Source organism: Bufo gargarizans, chromosome 5, assembly GCF_014858855.1.
Source record: "Bufo gargarizans isolate SCDJY-AF-19 chromosome 5, ASM1485885v1, whole genome shotgun sequence".
NCBI lineage: Eukaryota > Metazoa > Chordata > Amphibia > Anura > Bufonidae > Bufo > Bufo gargarizans.
The window spans coordinates 462,873,230-462,887,677 of record NC_058084.1 but is presented as its reverse complement, the minus strand read 5'-3'; the positions used below and the strand labels follow the sequence as shown (position 1 = coordinate 462,887,677).

General features: G+C 45.2%; 1 protein-coding gene across 10 annotated transcripts in view; it reads right to left on the bottom strand.

Moving 5' to 3' along the window:
• Positions 1-14,448, bottom strand: part of AKAP9 (A-kinase anchoring protein 9) — a 241,452-nt gene that overhangs the window by 142,127 nt on the left and 84,877 nt on the right. For all 10 annotated transcript variants that reach the window (XM_044292951.1, XM_044292944.1, XM_044292945.1 and 7 more), the window contains 5 exons: positions 12,701-12,911; positions 8,843-8,916; positions 3,373-3,475; positions 2,560-2,645; positions 965-1,058 (listed from right to left, as the gene is read on the bottom strand). In XM_044292951.1, coding sequence (XP_044148886.1) covers positions 965-1,058; positions 2,560-2,645; positions 3,373-3,475; positions 8,843-8,916; positions 12,701-12,911 — 568 coding nt within the window. The remainder of the gene's footprint in view (positions 1-964; positions 1,059-2,559; positions 2,646-3,372; positions 3,476-8,842; positions 8,917-12,700; positions 12,912-14,448) is intronic.

The window sequence follows — 14,448 nt, the reverse complement described above, 5'->3', positions numbered from 1 at the left end:
CCGTGCTCCTGTGCCGACTCCCTGGACCATCTCATTGATGACTGGGCAGAGCGATCCTGAATCCATCGGCCTGATCACAGAGAGAACTGTGTGGCTGTACAGGGACAGCTCCTCTGTCCTCTCTACCCTTCCCTGCTCTCATCTCTATGCAGGAAGGAAAGAGGAGGTCGATCTATCAGAGTTCAACCTCCTGTTAGAGCCAGGAGGCTGCTGGAGCCTGGGGAGACGAGTAACCACCCAGCATTAACCCTTCCACTGTCCTCCATCAGGAATACTAAAATTAACCATTTGACTGCCCTAGACCACCGGGGATTCTTAAATTAACTCCCTTCGATGCCCTAGACCACCATGGATCCTTATGATAAACCCTTCAGTACCCTAGACCATCATAAATACTAGAATTAACCCCCTTACTGCCCCAGACCACCAAGGATTATGACATTAAACACGCTTCTGCTCTAGAGCACCAAGGGTTATTATATTAACCCATTTACTTCCCTAGGCCACTATAGTTTCATAAGCTAAACCCTTCACTACCCTAGAATATCATAAAAAACTAGAATTAACCCCCTTACTGCCCTATACTACCAACCCTCTCATTGCTCTAGATCACCAAGGATTATGAAATTAACCCCCCCCCCCCCCCCCCCTTACTGCCCTAGAGCACCAGGGATTATGGCGTTAACTATTTTTATCGTTGTTAGCCGTTCTGGCAGTCGGCTCCCAGCAATCCTACATTTATTATCCTGCTGGTAGGTGATAAATGTTGTTTGTGGCCCAGTTCCTTTGAATCATATACCTGTATGTGTAGTGTATACAAACCACAGACAGGATAATTTGTTACCTTTGCTTTGGAAGTTACCAGAGCATAATTTAATGCAGTGATCAAAGCAAAGTCTACGTCCAGAAAATGAGACACAAGACGTGAACTAAGAAAAATGATCCCTCAGTGTCGTGCACTTACCTGACTGACTCGGTGCTGAATTTTGCGAATGAATCACAATTGGTGTCACCACAGGGATTTCTGTCCCCTCTTTTGAAGCTTGAAGATCTCCCGTCTGTTAGGAAACAATGTAGAACGACAAAAGAATAAGCATCTGTGCAGCCTTATTACACATGTGTTATCAGGGGAGCCGCAGGCGGAGAACAAAAACGCCTCCAATGGCTCAATGTAGATTTGAATATCAACTTCCTTCTCGGTAAACAAGTACCGGACACGGAGGATGCTTTATTGGTTTGCAAATAAATGTCTATTATGATGAAAACAATCTGCCCACTTACATAAAAGACAAACAACCAAAGAGGCATGGGGAATATTAACTACACAACAACCACCATGTATGTGTTTAAAGGCTATGGGTCCCAATTGGTTATTTGCTTCCCAAATGCAAAATGAAGCAACATGCTAAATAGTCTTCACTAAAAATGTCCTTCCGTTTTGCATCTGTAGAGTGTGTGTACATCCTTCACAAAGCTGGCAGAGCTGCCATTTCTGTCAAAGATTGGACAGCACACTGATTCTTTGTGCTCGTTCTCTCCCTCCCTCATCTCAGTATTACAGATAGCAGCAGGGAGGGGGAGGAGGTTGTACACAGCAGATCAGATGGTGGAGAATGGAAAAGCATCCAAGGATAGCAGCTCACACAAGCTGTAGATAGGGAGGAGAGCACGCACGATGCAGTTTGCAGAGGAAAAACCACACAGGCTGTTTACAAATGTATAGAGAAAGCAGAGCACCCACTGCAGATTCTGAAAGGGAGAGGAGAACCACATACTCCTCGGCATCAATGACTGTCAGCACAAGGGAGAAGAGATCCCTTGTGAACTACAGGAGTAGAAACCATTCCACGGATTGATGAGAACTAGTGAAAGAAACAGCATTCTCGGCAGACAGACTTCACATCCAGTATGTGTTACTGGGAGGTACATGTAAACACATGAAAAGTCTGATACTAGAAACAGCTTGTAAAGTAAATATGTGTTTTTGGTACCTTTTTTTTAATTATTTTTTTGCGTGAGAACATACCATTAAGCTAGGTTCACACAGAGGATTTTCAGCGCTGAAAAAAACCTGATGTGGATTCCATGCTTTTTTTCCCCCTGCATTTTTTAACCTGCTTTTTTGTGCGGTTTCTGAAAGGAATTTCATTCCTGACCATTTTCAGTGGAAATCGTGGACATGAATTCCGTTCAACATCCAAATGGACAAGACACTATTTTCCCCTTTTTAAAAACCGCACGCGGAAATAAAAGCGCTGTATGGTTTAATACATGGAATTCCCATTGAAATCAATGCGTTTCTGGGGCAGAATTTACACCAAAATCCACTGCCCAAAATACTCTGTGTGAACCTGGCCTTACAATCCCACACCCTCAAGCTTCTTTCCATTGACATCTGCTGCTGGGGGTTAGTTGAGACCCACCCTCAAATACACATTAGATGGAGGGCCGGCCCCACAGAAACAGCAAGTTCTGTTGACTTGGGCACCGATAGGAGGTAATGGCCAGTGCCAGAACAGAGACAAGCCTTATTTGTAGACATGATAATGGGATTCTCACCTTTTCCATACAACTGGAAAGATCTCTCATCTGCTTATATTCTTTCAGAAACCTCTCCAGAAGCGATTTCAGGTTGGCATGTAGAGCTGTGGTGACAAACAATACAATGTAAGAGTTACAACGGGAGAAAGACAAAACTCAACCTACTACACCGCAGTAGTGATGCCGCTAAATATGACCTGCCTGACTGAGACCACCTTGGCGCTGGTAGGCGGGCACAGATGTGTTTTGATCAAAATATATTGATCAAAACAAGTCTCAGATTTTTATCATATCGGAATGAGGGCTTAGTCCATATATAAAGTTTGCATCTATTGTGTTAGTGCATTATTTTCTGTGTTTTTTGTTTTTATAAATTTGGATTACATATGAGTTAATACCTCCCAATGTAAGGCTATCAATCACACACTCTTTGTAAAGAGATTCTGCAGCAGCCACGGCAGGAGTTCTGTTGCGACGTATGATACCGACTGCCATGAAAAAGGCTGCATCTCAGCACAGGTGTATCCTACAGCCCTCAGATCTCGCTGCTGCTATCTTTGAAAAAACATGCAGTGCGCATTTCAAATCCACAATATGCTGCATAGTCCTGCAGCAATCTGAAATCTGCAGCAAAATCGTAATCGAGTTAGTGTGGATTTCGGTCTATATCCCACCAGGTGTGGCCATACCCTACCGTTGTAAACACTGATCAGCACTGTGTGCTGTATATAGCACTGTAAAGCATGCAGTGCTCCTCGGGGGGGTATTCAGTACAACCCATGGACCCAGTCATTCCTGCACAGGGTCGGAGCAGTAACCTATCTGAATTACTTTGCATCGCGGTTCTGTGTCGTTCCAATGCGCTGGAGTCGGTAAGACTGGTCAGGATTTCTGCCTCTTCGGTTGTATCCTCACCGATCAGACTCTCAAGAACCTGGTAAATAATAGAGAGAGTTCTTTGAATTATGAAATGCATGAGGGCAAATCCTATAGGAATGAGTAACAAATAAAAGCACACCCAAATTATTGCCTCAGACACTGTCTGCTCCATTTGGGGGTTTATTGGCTTGAAAGGGTACGTAAAATGTTAAAGGGGTTGTCCTACAATTTTTTTTTTTTTTACATTTTTCTAACTAGCACCTGAATCTGAATACTTTTGTAATTGCATGTAATAAAAAATTTAATATAGCCCCTGAGCTATTCAATAAACTGCATCTGTATAGCGCCACCTGCTGTTGGCCCTTTTTCTAAATTCTCTGTCCAGCTCACGGAGGTTGACATACATGGTTTAAGAAAAACAGCAAAGGGTTATTCCCATCATACAATGTGATAACATATCGCTATGGCTGGTGGGAGTCAGGGGAATACACTAGTTTAGTGCTGCACCCCTTTTAAAGTTTTTCCTGCGCAGCAGCGCTCGCTGGCAGACCTAATCGGAAGCTGCAGACAGGAAGCAGAGATAGGAAAAATACTGCGCCAGGAAGGGAGTGTGGACCCCGAACGCCACAAAGCCCCAAAACTGGTAACAGAACCAACACCACCCGCGCAGGCACCCCACAGCAGAAAGGGGGCATACGAGAACCCAATGGCTATGAACACTGGCCGAGCAGGCAGTAACAGTATGTAGGGGAGCGCAACTACTCGCCCTGCGGAAGGGGAGAACTAGAAGCAGCCGATGCGGCACTAAGGGGTGACAACAAGGGAAGTACGACCGCTCGACCCGGTGAGGGGAGCCATGTAGACAACTCACATATGCAAACTAAGTAAGTGCATACCCAAACTCCACACGGAGGAAACGCTGATGCTGTCACCGTAGTAGATTGTAGAGGCAATGCGGTACATGTAAAGGGAACAAGGCGCTAAGCCAGCGCTATAGAAGTAGGTAGGTTATACCAGGTACAGAAAACGTACTAACGCCCAGCAGAAGTGAGCAAACCCCTCAGCCGCAGCGTGTCATGGCAGAACATAAGCAAAGTGCCCCCTGTGGAAGAGGGAAATGTAGACACGATCACAACTACAACTAGTGAGAAGACACCATGACTAGAAGGAGGAATGCTGTGTAGATACCGCCGGAATGCCAGGGACGATACTTCACATGGAGGAAGGGGATGTGGAGAAAACCATAAATGTAGTGTCTCCCGCCAATGCATCATGTAAGCCGCAGATGAAGGTTGAACGCAAAAATTCCCCCTGGGAAGGGTTCACGCAGTAGTAGCCACAGAACCGGAGTAGTCAGAATATCTATGGGCAGCTCAAAGACTGCGTCACAGGGGGAAGGCGATAGCAACAACTACGGCCTCTAGGGTCAGAGGAGAGACTCCACCTGAAAATGAGGACAACAGCAATAGCCACCAAGAATTGGTGCTAGCGCAACACTCCACCTGAAGGAAGAAAACTGGCAATCAGGGCACGTTCCATCTAGGGAAGGAGTGCGGACGCCGGGCGTGCCAATGACAATCAACCAAATGAGATTGCCCCTCACAGGGACTCCAGGCACGAGGAAAGGTTAGAGCTACAGGGCGACCTGTAAGACAGAGGCTGCCACGTAGGCGCCAGACACCAAGCCAAACTAAGACTGAGGAAGGGGGTAGTGTGAAGCAGTCACAGTATCCAGCAGTAGTGCCAAAATACCACCTATGACGGGGGGATAAGGCGATTTTAGGTACAGTGTATAGCCAATAGACCACCCATGGAAGGGGATGCTGTGCAACAAGAAAAAATTTGAGTAGTCGCGGTAGACAATGTTGAAGCAATTACTCCACCCAAGAAAGGAGGATAATGTAATAGGAAGAACAGTTTCCAGTGGTAGTAGAATTACTCCGCTGACGGAAAGAGGGGAACCGAAAAGATGTACAGGGTCCACTGGTTGTGCAACTACTCAGTCAATGGGGGAGGGTAATGCTAAAGGGATCTCGAGCACGCAATTGTGGTGCAACTAATACCCCAATAGAAGGGGAAAAGCAGACAGGACAGATGATATCCAGTATGACCGTAATTACTCCACCTGCGGAAGGGGTTAATGCAACCGGACGTATGATATCCAGTGGAAGTGCAATACTCCGCCTAAGGAAGGAGGGTAATGCGACAGTCTGTCCAGGATCCAGTGATAGTGCAATTACTCTATAGAAGCAGGATAATGCTACGGGATCTACAGTATGCGGCTGCGGTGCAACTAAACCACCGATATAAGGGGGAAACCGACAGGACAGATGATATCCATCCAGCATTAGTGTAATCACTCCGCCTGCATAGGGAGCAATGCAACAGGACGTATAGTATACGGTGGAAGTGCAATTACTCCGTCTAAGGAAGGAGGGTAATGCTACCGAAAGCATAGGATCCAGTGGTAGTGCAACTACGATGCCTCTGGAAGGAGGGTAATGCTACCGGAAGTACGGTATCCAGTGGTGGCATAAATATTCCGCCCATGGAAAGAGGGCAATGCTACCGGACGTATAGGAACCAACAGGATGTAAACACTCCGTCGATAGAGGATTACTCTGCCCATGGAAAGAGGATAATGCTACGGGCCATACAGTACCCAGTAGAAGTGCAATTACTCCTTCTAAGGTAGGAGGGTAATGCTACAGGCTGTACGGTATCCAGTGCAAGGACAATTACTCTGCCTATGCTACAGGCTGTACAGCAGCCAGTGGTAGTGCAAGTACTCCGCCTATGGAAGGAGGGAAATGCTACAGAATGTACAGGGTCCAGTGGTGAGAGCACATATTCCGCCTAAGGAGGGAAGGGAATGTGACAGGACTCATGGAATTCAGTGGTAGTGTAAATACTCCGCCTATAGAAGGAGGGTAAGCTACAGGGAGTGCGGTATCTAGCAGTAGTGCCAGGATTCCGCTTACACTATAGGACGTATGTATCCAGGGGTAGGGTAAAGAAATTCTGCCTACAGAATGGCGTGGGAACTAGGTTCAGAAGGACCAGATAGCGCCAAGGGTTAATAATATATAGTTGTTGTTTATATATATATATATATATATATATATCAGTCACTTGGCTTGAGAAAGGTTCTGAGAGAGAACCTTTTATATATATATATATATATATACACACATACACACAGACAGCTCAATTCTAATCAAACAGATCTAGGGGAACTGAACCCTCATCCATCTGTACTAATGACCAGCACTGCAAGCCTCAGCAGAGAGCCCAGTAAGTACTTTCCTCAACATTTCCTCTGATTGGTGGGGGTCCGACACCCGGGACACCACCGATCAGCTGTTTGAGAAGGTAGCTGTGCTTGCAGTAGCGCCGTGCACTTCTCTCACCTTTTCCTAGGCCACGTGACGTCACATTAATTGGTCACGAAGCCCAGACGCAGCTTGGCCCCATAGAAGTCGATGGGGCTGAGTGCGATACCAAGCACAGCTGCTATACAATGTACGGCGCTGTGCTTGGTGAGCGGAGAGAAGACTGCATCGCTCACAGGAGCACTGGTGCCTTCTCAAACAGCTGACTGGTGGGGGTCCCGGGTCTTGGAAAAATTTTAAATTGGCCTGGTAAGGAAAGGGGGTTAAACACTCTGGTAATGAAGCAGTTAATACAGTCCTGATCAAAAGTTTAAGACCACTTGAAAAATGGCAAAAAATCCTATTTAGCATGGTTGGATGATAACAAGGTTCCAAGTAGAGCTTCAACATGCAACAAGAAGAAATGAGAGTGAGACAAAACATTTTTTGAGCATTCAATTAATTGAAAATAACGATTAAACTGAAACAGGCTGTTTTTCAGCTGATCCAAATTTTAGGACCACATGCCTTTAAAAGGCCAAATCTGTGCAAAGATGTGGATTCATTGTCATTTTCTGTCAGGTAGTCACACGTTGTGATGGCAAAGGCAAAAAAGGCACTCTCCCTTTTTGAACGTGGTTGGGTTGTTGAACTGCATAAGCAGGGTCTCTCACAGCGCGCCATCGCTGCTGAGGTGGGACGCAGTAAGACAGTCATTTGGAATTTCTTAAATGATCCTGAGGATTATGGAACAAAAAAGTCAAGTGGAAGACCCAAAAAAAATTCATCAGCACTGAGCCGAAGCATCCAATTGGCTGTCCGTCAAGACACTGGACAATCCTCGACCCAAATTAAGGCCCCTACTGGTGCTGACTGCAGCCCCATAACCATCAGACTGAAGGGCTTCAAAAACAAAAAACTTCTTCAAAGACCTCGTCTCCTTGAACGCCACAGAACTGCTCGTTTGGACTTTGCAAGAGAGCACAAAACATGGGACATTCAAAGGTGGAAGAAAGTTTTATTCTCTGATGAGAAAAAATGTAACCTTATGGTCCTGATGGTTTCCAACTTTACTGGCATGACAAGCAGATTACACCTGAGATGTTTTCTATGTGCCACAGTGGAGGGGGCGCCACAATGGTCTGGGGTGCTTTTTCCTTCAGTGGAACAATGGAGCTTCAGGAAGTGCAGGGGCGTCAAACGGCCGCTGGCTATGTCCAGATGTTGCAGAGAGCATTCCTCATGACTGAGGGCCCTCGTCTGTGTGGTAACGACTGGGTTTTTCAACAGGACAACGCTACAGTACACAATGCCCGCAGGACAAGGGACGTCTTCCAGGAGAATAACATCATTCTTTTGGCCCATCCTGCGTGTTCCCCTGATCTAAATCCAATTGAGAACCTTTGGGGATGGATGGCAAGGGAAGTTTACAAAAATGGACAACAGTTCCAGACAGTAGATGGCCTTCGTGCGGCCGTCTTCACCACTTGGAGAAATGTTCCCACTCACCTCATGGAAACGCTTGCATCAATCATGCCGAAACGAATTTTTGAAGTGATCAACAATAACGGCGGAGCTACTCATTGCTGAGTTCATGTTTGGAAGTTGGATTTCTGTTTTGGGGGGTTTCGTTTTTTTTTTGGAGGTGTGGTCCTAAACTTTTGATCAGCTGAAAGACAGCCTGTTTCAGTTTATTCGCTGTTTTCATTAAATTGAATGCTCAAAAAATGTTTTGTCTCACTCCCATTTCTTCTTGTTGCATGTTGAAGATCTACTTGGAACCTTGTTAAGATCCAGCCATGCTAAATATGATTTTTTGCCATTTTTCAAGTGGTCTTAAACTTTTGAGGACTGTATAAGGGCTGTATTACACCAACAGATTATCTGACCAATTTCTGTCCAATCAGAGCAATAGTTGGTGTGTACAACAAAAGATCTGTGTGTGTAAACAGCCATCTGACCAATGACTGGTCAGAAAATCTGTCAGATAAACTGTCGGTGTAATACAGCCTTAAGTCTTCCCCGATGTACGTCACACATGGAAATCTAACCTGATTTATATGATGACATTCTTTGTGGATCCTCTTCATCAGCATGTCTGTAAGGCTCTGGCACGTTTCACCTTCTGGAAATGCAGGTAAATTTAGAAAGATTCCAAACTTAAATCAGTATTAGCCTCAGGCCATGTTATATAAACACATCCAAAACATAAAATTAAAACCATGGGGGGGGGGGGGGGGAATGAAAAATGAAAAGAAAAAATCAAGAAAGAAAAATAAAGTTCTATTTATAAAATATTGCTGATTAAAACACAAAAGATAAGTAAACCTACAGCTGCAGAGGTGAGGAGGTACTTGTTAACTTAGTACCTGCATAAAACGTGCAGCAATACACTGACAAGTACATGGAAGCCGTGTAGACATGTCCACCTCCACCTACCAGCAACGTCAAGGTCAACAGAAGGGAGAATCTTTGGTAAATCTTTGCACACAGTCCTCCACTCTACATCTGCCTCTCTGTAGCGGGTAACCAGCCAACAACCTGGGACTCAAGGATTTTTCATTTTCCTTCCTGCTCTACAGAGCTGACAGCTGGGTCCGGTGGTTGTTATGGTTATACTTTTCATACACAATTTTAATTTAATACATCAGTACTTTTTGATTTGGCAATAACCCTTCCTCTATCCTAGACCTCCACAGAAGCCGGCATTAATCTCTCCACGACTAGCATTAACCCCTCCACAACCCCAGACCACCAGGAAAGGTAGCATTGAGCTTGACACCTAGAGCACCAGAGTAGTTGGCATAAATACATCCATAACCAAAGAAAACCAGGGAATCTGGCAATAACACCTCCACCTCCTCACATTAACAACCACTACCCTACACCACCAAGGTAGGATTTACCCTTCCACCAGGGAAGGTAGCACGGAGCTTGACACAGCCCTAGACCACCAGAGCAGCTGGACCTCCACAGAAGGTGGCATTAATCTCTCCACGACTCTTGACACGAAGGAGGCTAGCATTAACCCCTTCATAATCCTAAACCACTAAAAGGAAGGTAGCATTGAGCTTGACACAGCCCTAGACCACCAGAGCAGCTGGCATAAATACATCCATAACCATTGAAAACCAGGGTAGCTGGCAATAACACCTCCACCCCCTCACATTAATAACCACTACCCTACACTACCAAGGAAGGTAGGATAAACCCTTCCACAACCCTAGACCACCAGGGAAGCTGCCATTAATCACACCACTATCCTAGACCTGAAGGATAGCTGGCATTAATCGCTCCACTACCCTCAAACACAAGGGTATCTGTTAGGGCTGCAGCTATTGATTATTTTAGTAATCAAGTAGTCTACCGATTAATCCAACGATTAATCGAGTACTCTAAAAAGAAAAAACAAACTAAAAGAAAGTTTTCTATAAAAACTCATCAGCCCCCCTGCCATCATTCACTCCCCTCAGTGCCATCAGCTCCCCCCGGTGACATCAGTCGTCGTCCCCTGCCTGAGCCATCGCTGCCAGCCTGATTGAGGTAAGTATAAGAGTTTTATTTATTTATTTATATATATATATATATATATGGTAAAATACAGGAGAGGAGTGCTATGGGGGCACTTCTTACTGGCACATGATTGGGGGGCACCTATATGGAGGGGGGCACTTCTTATTGGCACATTATTGGGGGGATCTATGGGAGGCACTTCTTACTGGCACATGATTGGGGGGCACTTCTTACTGGCACATTATTAAGGGGCATCTATGGGGGCACTTCTTACTGGCATATTATTGGGGGGCACTTCTCACTGGCACATTATTGGGGGGGGACTATGGGGGCATCTACTGAGGCCACAAAGAAGGGGTATTTTATATGGGTGGTACTATGCGGAAGGGGGGAGAGGAACACTATGGGGGCACCTACTGAGGCAACAAAGAAGGGGTATTTTATATGGGGGGCTCTGTATAGGGGTATTTTATATTGGGACACATTATGGTGGGTACTATGGGGAAGGGGGGAGAGGAACACAATGGGATCATCTACGGGGGACACTAAGAAGGGGTATTTTATACTTGCAAATTATGGGAGACACTGAGGGCATCTACTGGGGCACTATATAGGGGCATTTTATACTGATACATTATGGGGGCATGGGGGCACTAGGAGGAAAGGGGGAGAGGAGCACTATGGGGGCATTTGCTGGGGGCACTATATTGGGGTATTTTTTATACTGGCACGTTATGGGGGCACTATTACTACTGAGGGTCTATGGGGAACATGATTAGCTCAACTGGGGGCATTAAAAAGGGGTATTTTTTTACACTGGCACACGTTATAAGGGGGCATTATTTGTACTGTCATATTATAAGGAGAATTATTACTACTGGGGGGGCATTATGATGGGCTTTATTACTACTGAGGGTCTATGGGGAACATGATTACTAGCATTATTATTAGTTCTGGGGCACAGTGGGGACATGTTGGGGGCACTGTAGGAGCACTACTACTACCATGTGTGCTCTAGCAGAGAATTATTACTATTGGTGGGACTTTTGGGAGCACTATTACTGTGGGGGCACCTGGCACAGTATCAGCTTACCACTATTATTTTTGGGGGACGTTATGTTTACACTATTAGTGTCAGGGGTACTATTTGCTGGGCGCAGTTATTTTAGGGCACTGTGTGCCAATAATTATTGAAGGGCACCATCTGCATGGTACTACTACTATCAGGGGGTTCATCTGTTTCTGCAGTATAGTATTGGGGAGCACAGCGGCACAGTATTGGGGGTGCTAGGATGATTTGTCCAGAAGATGGGAGGATGATAGAAAAGTTGTAAACTAAGATTTTGTTTGTCAAACTGCAGAGACGAGAAATGGCTGAAAAATGGTGTCTGGTCTGAAGGTCTGAAAGGAGAAGATGAGGAAAGAGAACATCTACATCAAAGAGACGTCACTGGATGTCAGAGGTATGGGGCGCTGTATTACCCTGTATGTTCTGTAGTGATATACGTAATGTTAGGAGGGAAGGGGTTAGGTTGAGAATTTGGTATGGAGGGGGGAAGGGCGCTTTTTCAATTTTCGCCTCAGTCAGCGGAAAGGCACCCCTGAGTGCAGACAAGCAGGGAAGATAGGAATAATTCATCTTCAACCGTAGACCACCGAGAAGGGTTGGCATTAACCCCTCCACTAGCCTAGACCATCATGGTCATTGGAGTTAACTCCTTCACTACCTTAAACCGCAAAAAAAGCTGGCATTAACCCCTTTAATACTATTGACCACTAGGGATAAAATGCGTCACTCTCCCCAGGACTGTTGTCTGCAGTTTCATTTTACTGAATGTATGTAAAGATGCGCAAATCTTTTAAAATTGCTTTGCCTGTGTTCTGCAGAAGGATGAATTTCCCTTATATAAGAAAATGGAGGCTGAATTAGGGATCTGAATTAAGGTATTCAAGGCTCTTTTATGCGCTATGTGGGAAATACAGCAGTGTAAGGGCTCATGCACACAACCGTATGCCCTCCGAGACATACGGTCCGTGAGCGGGCCATATGTCCAGTAGCGGCATACATCGTGCGCACGGGCGCGCATAGCATCATAGGTTGTGATGCTGTGCGCTCCTATGATGCTGTGCGCTCCCGTGCGCTCCCGTGCGCACAATGTATGCCGCTCCGGGACATATGGCCCGCTCACGGACTGTATGTCTCGGAGGGCATACGGTTGTGTGCATGAGTCCTAATACAAATTTTGGCAGGTGATCAAATTTCCCAGATTTCTTCTCTAGTTTTAAGTCTATTTTTCCTTTTATTGCGTCTGATATTCCAGGAGGTCTAATGGTCCAAAAAAATTCTATTAGCGTGTAAAAGAAAGCCTGACGGTGCCGAGCGAACACACGATTACCTGTCTGCGGCTGACACTTCTGCAATTCTTGCTGATGCAGCTCTTGCAGCTCCTGAATCTTCTGTTCCTGAGAGGCGAGCAGGGAATCTCTCAGGCTGCGCAGCTCCTGCTCTTTCTCAGCTCGCAGGCTCTCACCGATCAGCTCCAGGTGAGCTTTGTGGATCTGGGTAAGGCTGATACGTTGTGCCTCCAGCTGCAGCAGCAGATCAGCCTGCACAATACAGACAGGCAGGTAGAATGCATCATCACAGAAACCTTCTGCATAATATAATACTCTATATTAAGGGGGATTTGGTTAAAAAAAAAAAAATTATAAATATGTCCTTAAAGGGGTTGTATCATGAAAAAAAAAATGCATGATCATAGGACTTATTGGAGCATAATGACATCAGAGAAGGGTCTCTGCTCAGGACCCCTTCTATAAGTTAGAATGGAGAGCTGCCCAGTATGAGAAACTCATGTTCTAGCGGACCCTTGTATTATATAGACTGCCGCTGCTGGCTGGCCATGGCTATCCCAATCAAAATCAGCTTATAGTGGCGGCCATGTTTTTTCATTTTTATGTGACTATACATACTAAAAGAATATCCTTAAAGGGGTTAGATATGTATGACCTATCCTCAGGATCAGCTTCTGGTTGTCAGGGGGTTGACTCATGATGATAATCGCCTGTCTGCCTCTTCATATCATCCGCCGTAAATCGGATGGCGGCTGTGCTTGGCACTGCAGCCCAGGGCCATTCACCATGTGATGCCACAGGAGTCCATGGCGCTCATATGAGCACAGTGGCCTCTTCAAACAGCTCATCATTGAGTCCGATCATTACAGATCAGATATACATGACTTAGGCTAGGGCTACACATTATGTCGCAGAAAAGTCACGCAACGTTTTTTTTTTTTATAATGATAGTCAATGGTGTTGCACTGCGACATGCGACATGACAAGTTGGATTTCTGCATGACTGTCGCCTCGCAGTGCGACACCATTGACTATCATTAAAAAAATTTAGTTGTGCCCCTTTTGTCGCTATGTAGCCCTGGCCTAATTCTGAGGATAGGACATCGCTATTTAAATCTTAGAAAACCCCTTTAAATTTAGCTTTAAAATAAGCTGACATTTCCAGTGTTCTGCAGCTCACTTTTCAGCTTTGCTGTGTAGACTGGGACAGATTAGAATTTAGTCTATTGACATTGAATTGCAATAAAGTACACACACAATGCAGCACGGCCTATACAGATAAAGGAAGGAGCGCGTGCCTCCAAAATGACCGCCCACAAGGAAACTTTTGAAAAACAACTATCACGTAAAAAAAATAAAACACGCTATTTCTCTTCTACGGATTTACATGTAATAATAAAACTAAAATTAAATTGTAAAGAAAAAAAAATCCCTTTTAGGCTCCTTATTTGAGGACCATTTTAAGTTTATATGTAGATACAATAAATTTTTCCCGGACCCCGGTCGGGGATCAGACCGGGTCACTTGCACCGCTCCAGCCAATGACTGGCCCCAAGTGGTACGTCACTGCTGGGCCACATGCTGTGTGAGGACTTATCACCGCTGAGGTCAGTCATTGCCATGTGATTGTTTCCGTACAAGAGGCTAAAGACTGAAAATCTCAAAATTGAGCTAGGGTGCCAGAATGGAGTTGGGGGGGAGCAAGTGAGTATGATTTTTTTTCTTTTTTAGGTACCACAGACTCTAGGGCCTGTGTTTTCATAAAACTTTTGATGTGTTATAAAGAGAT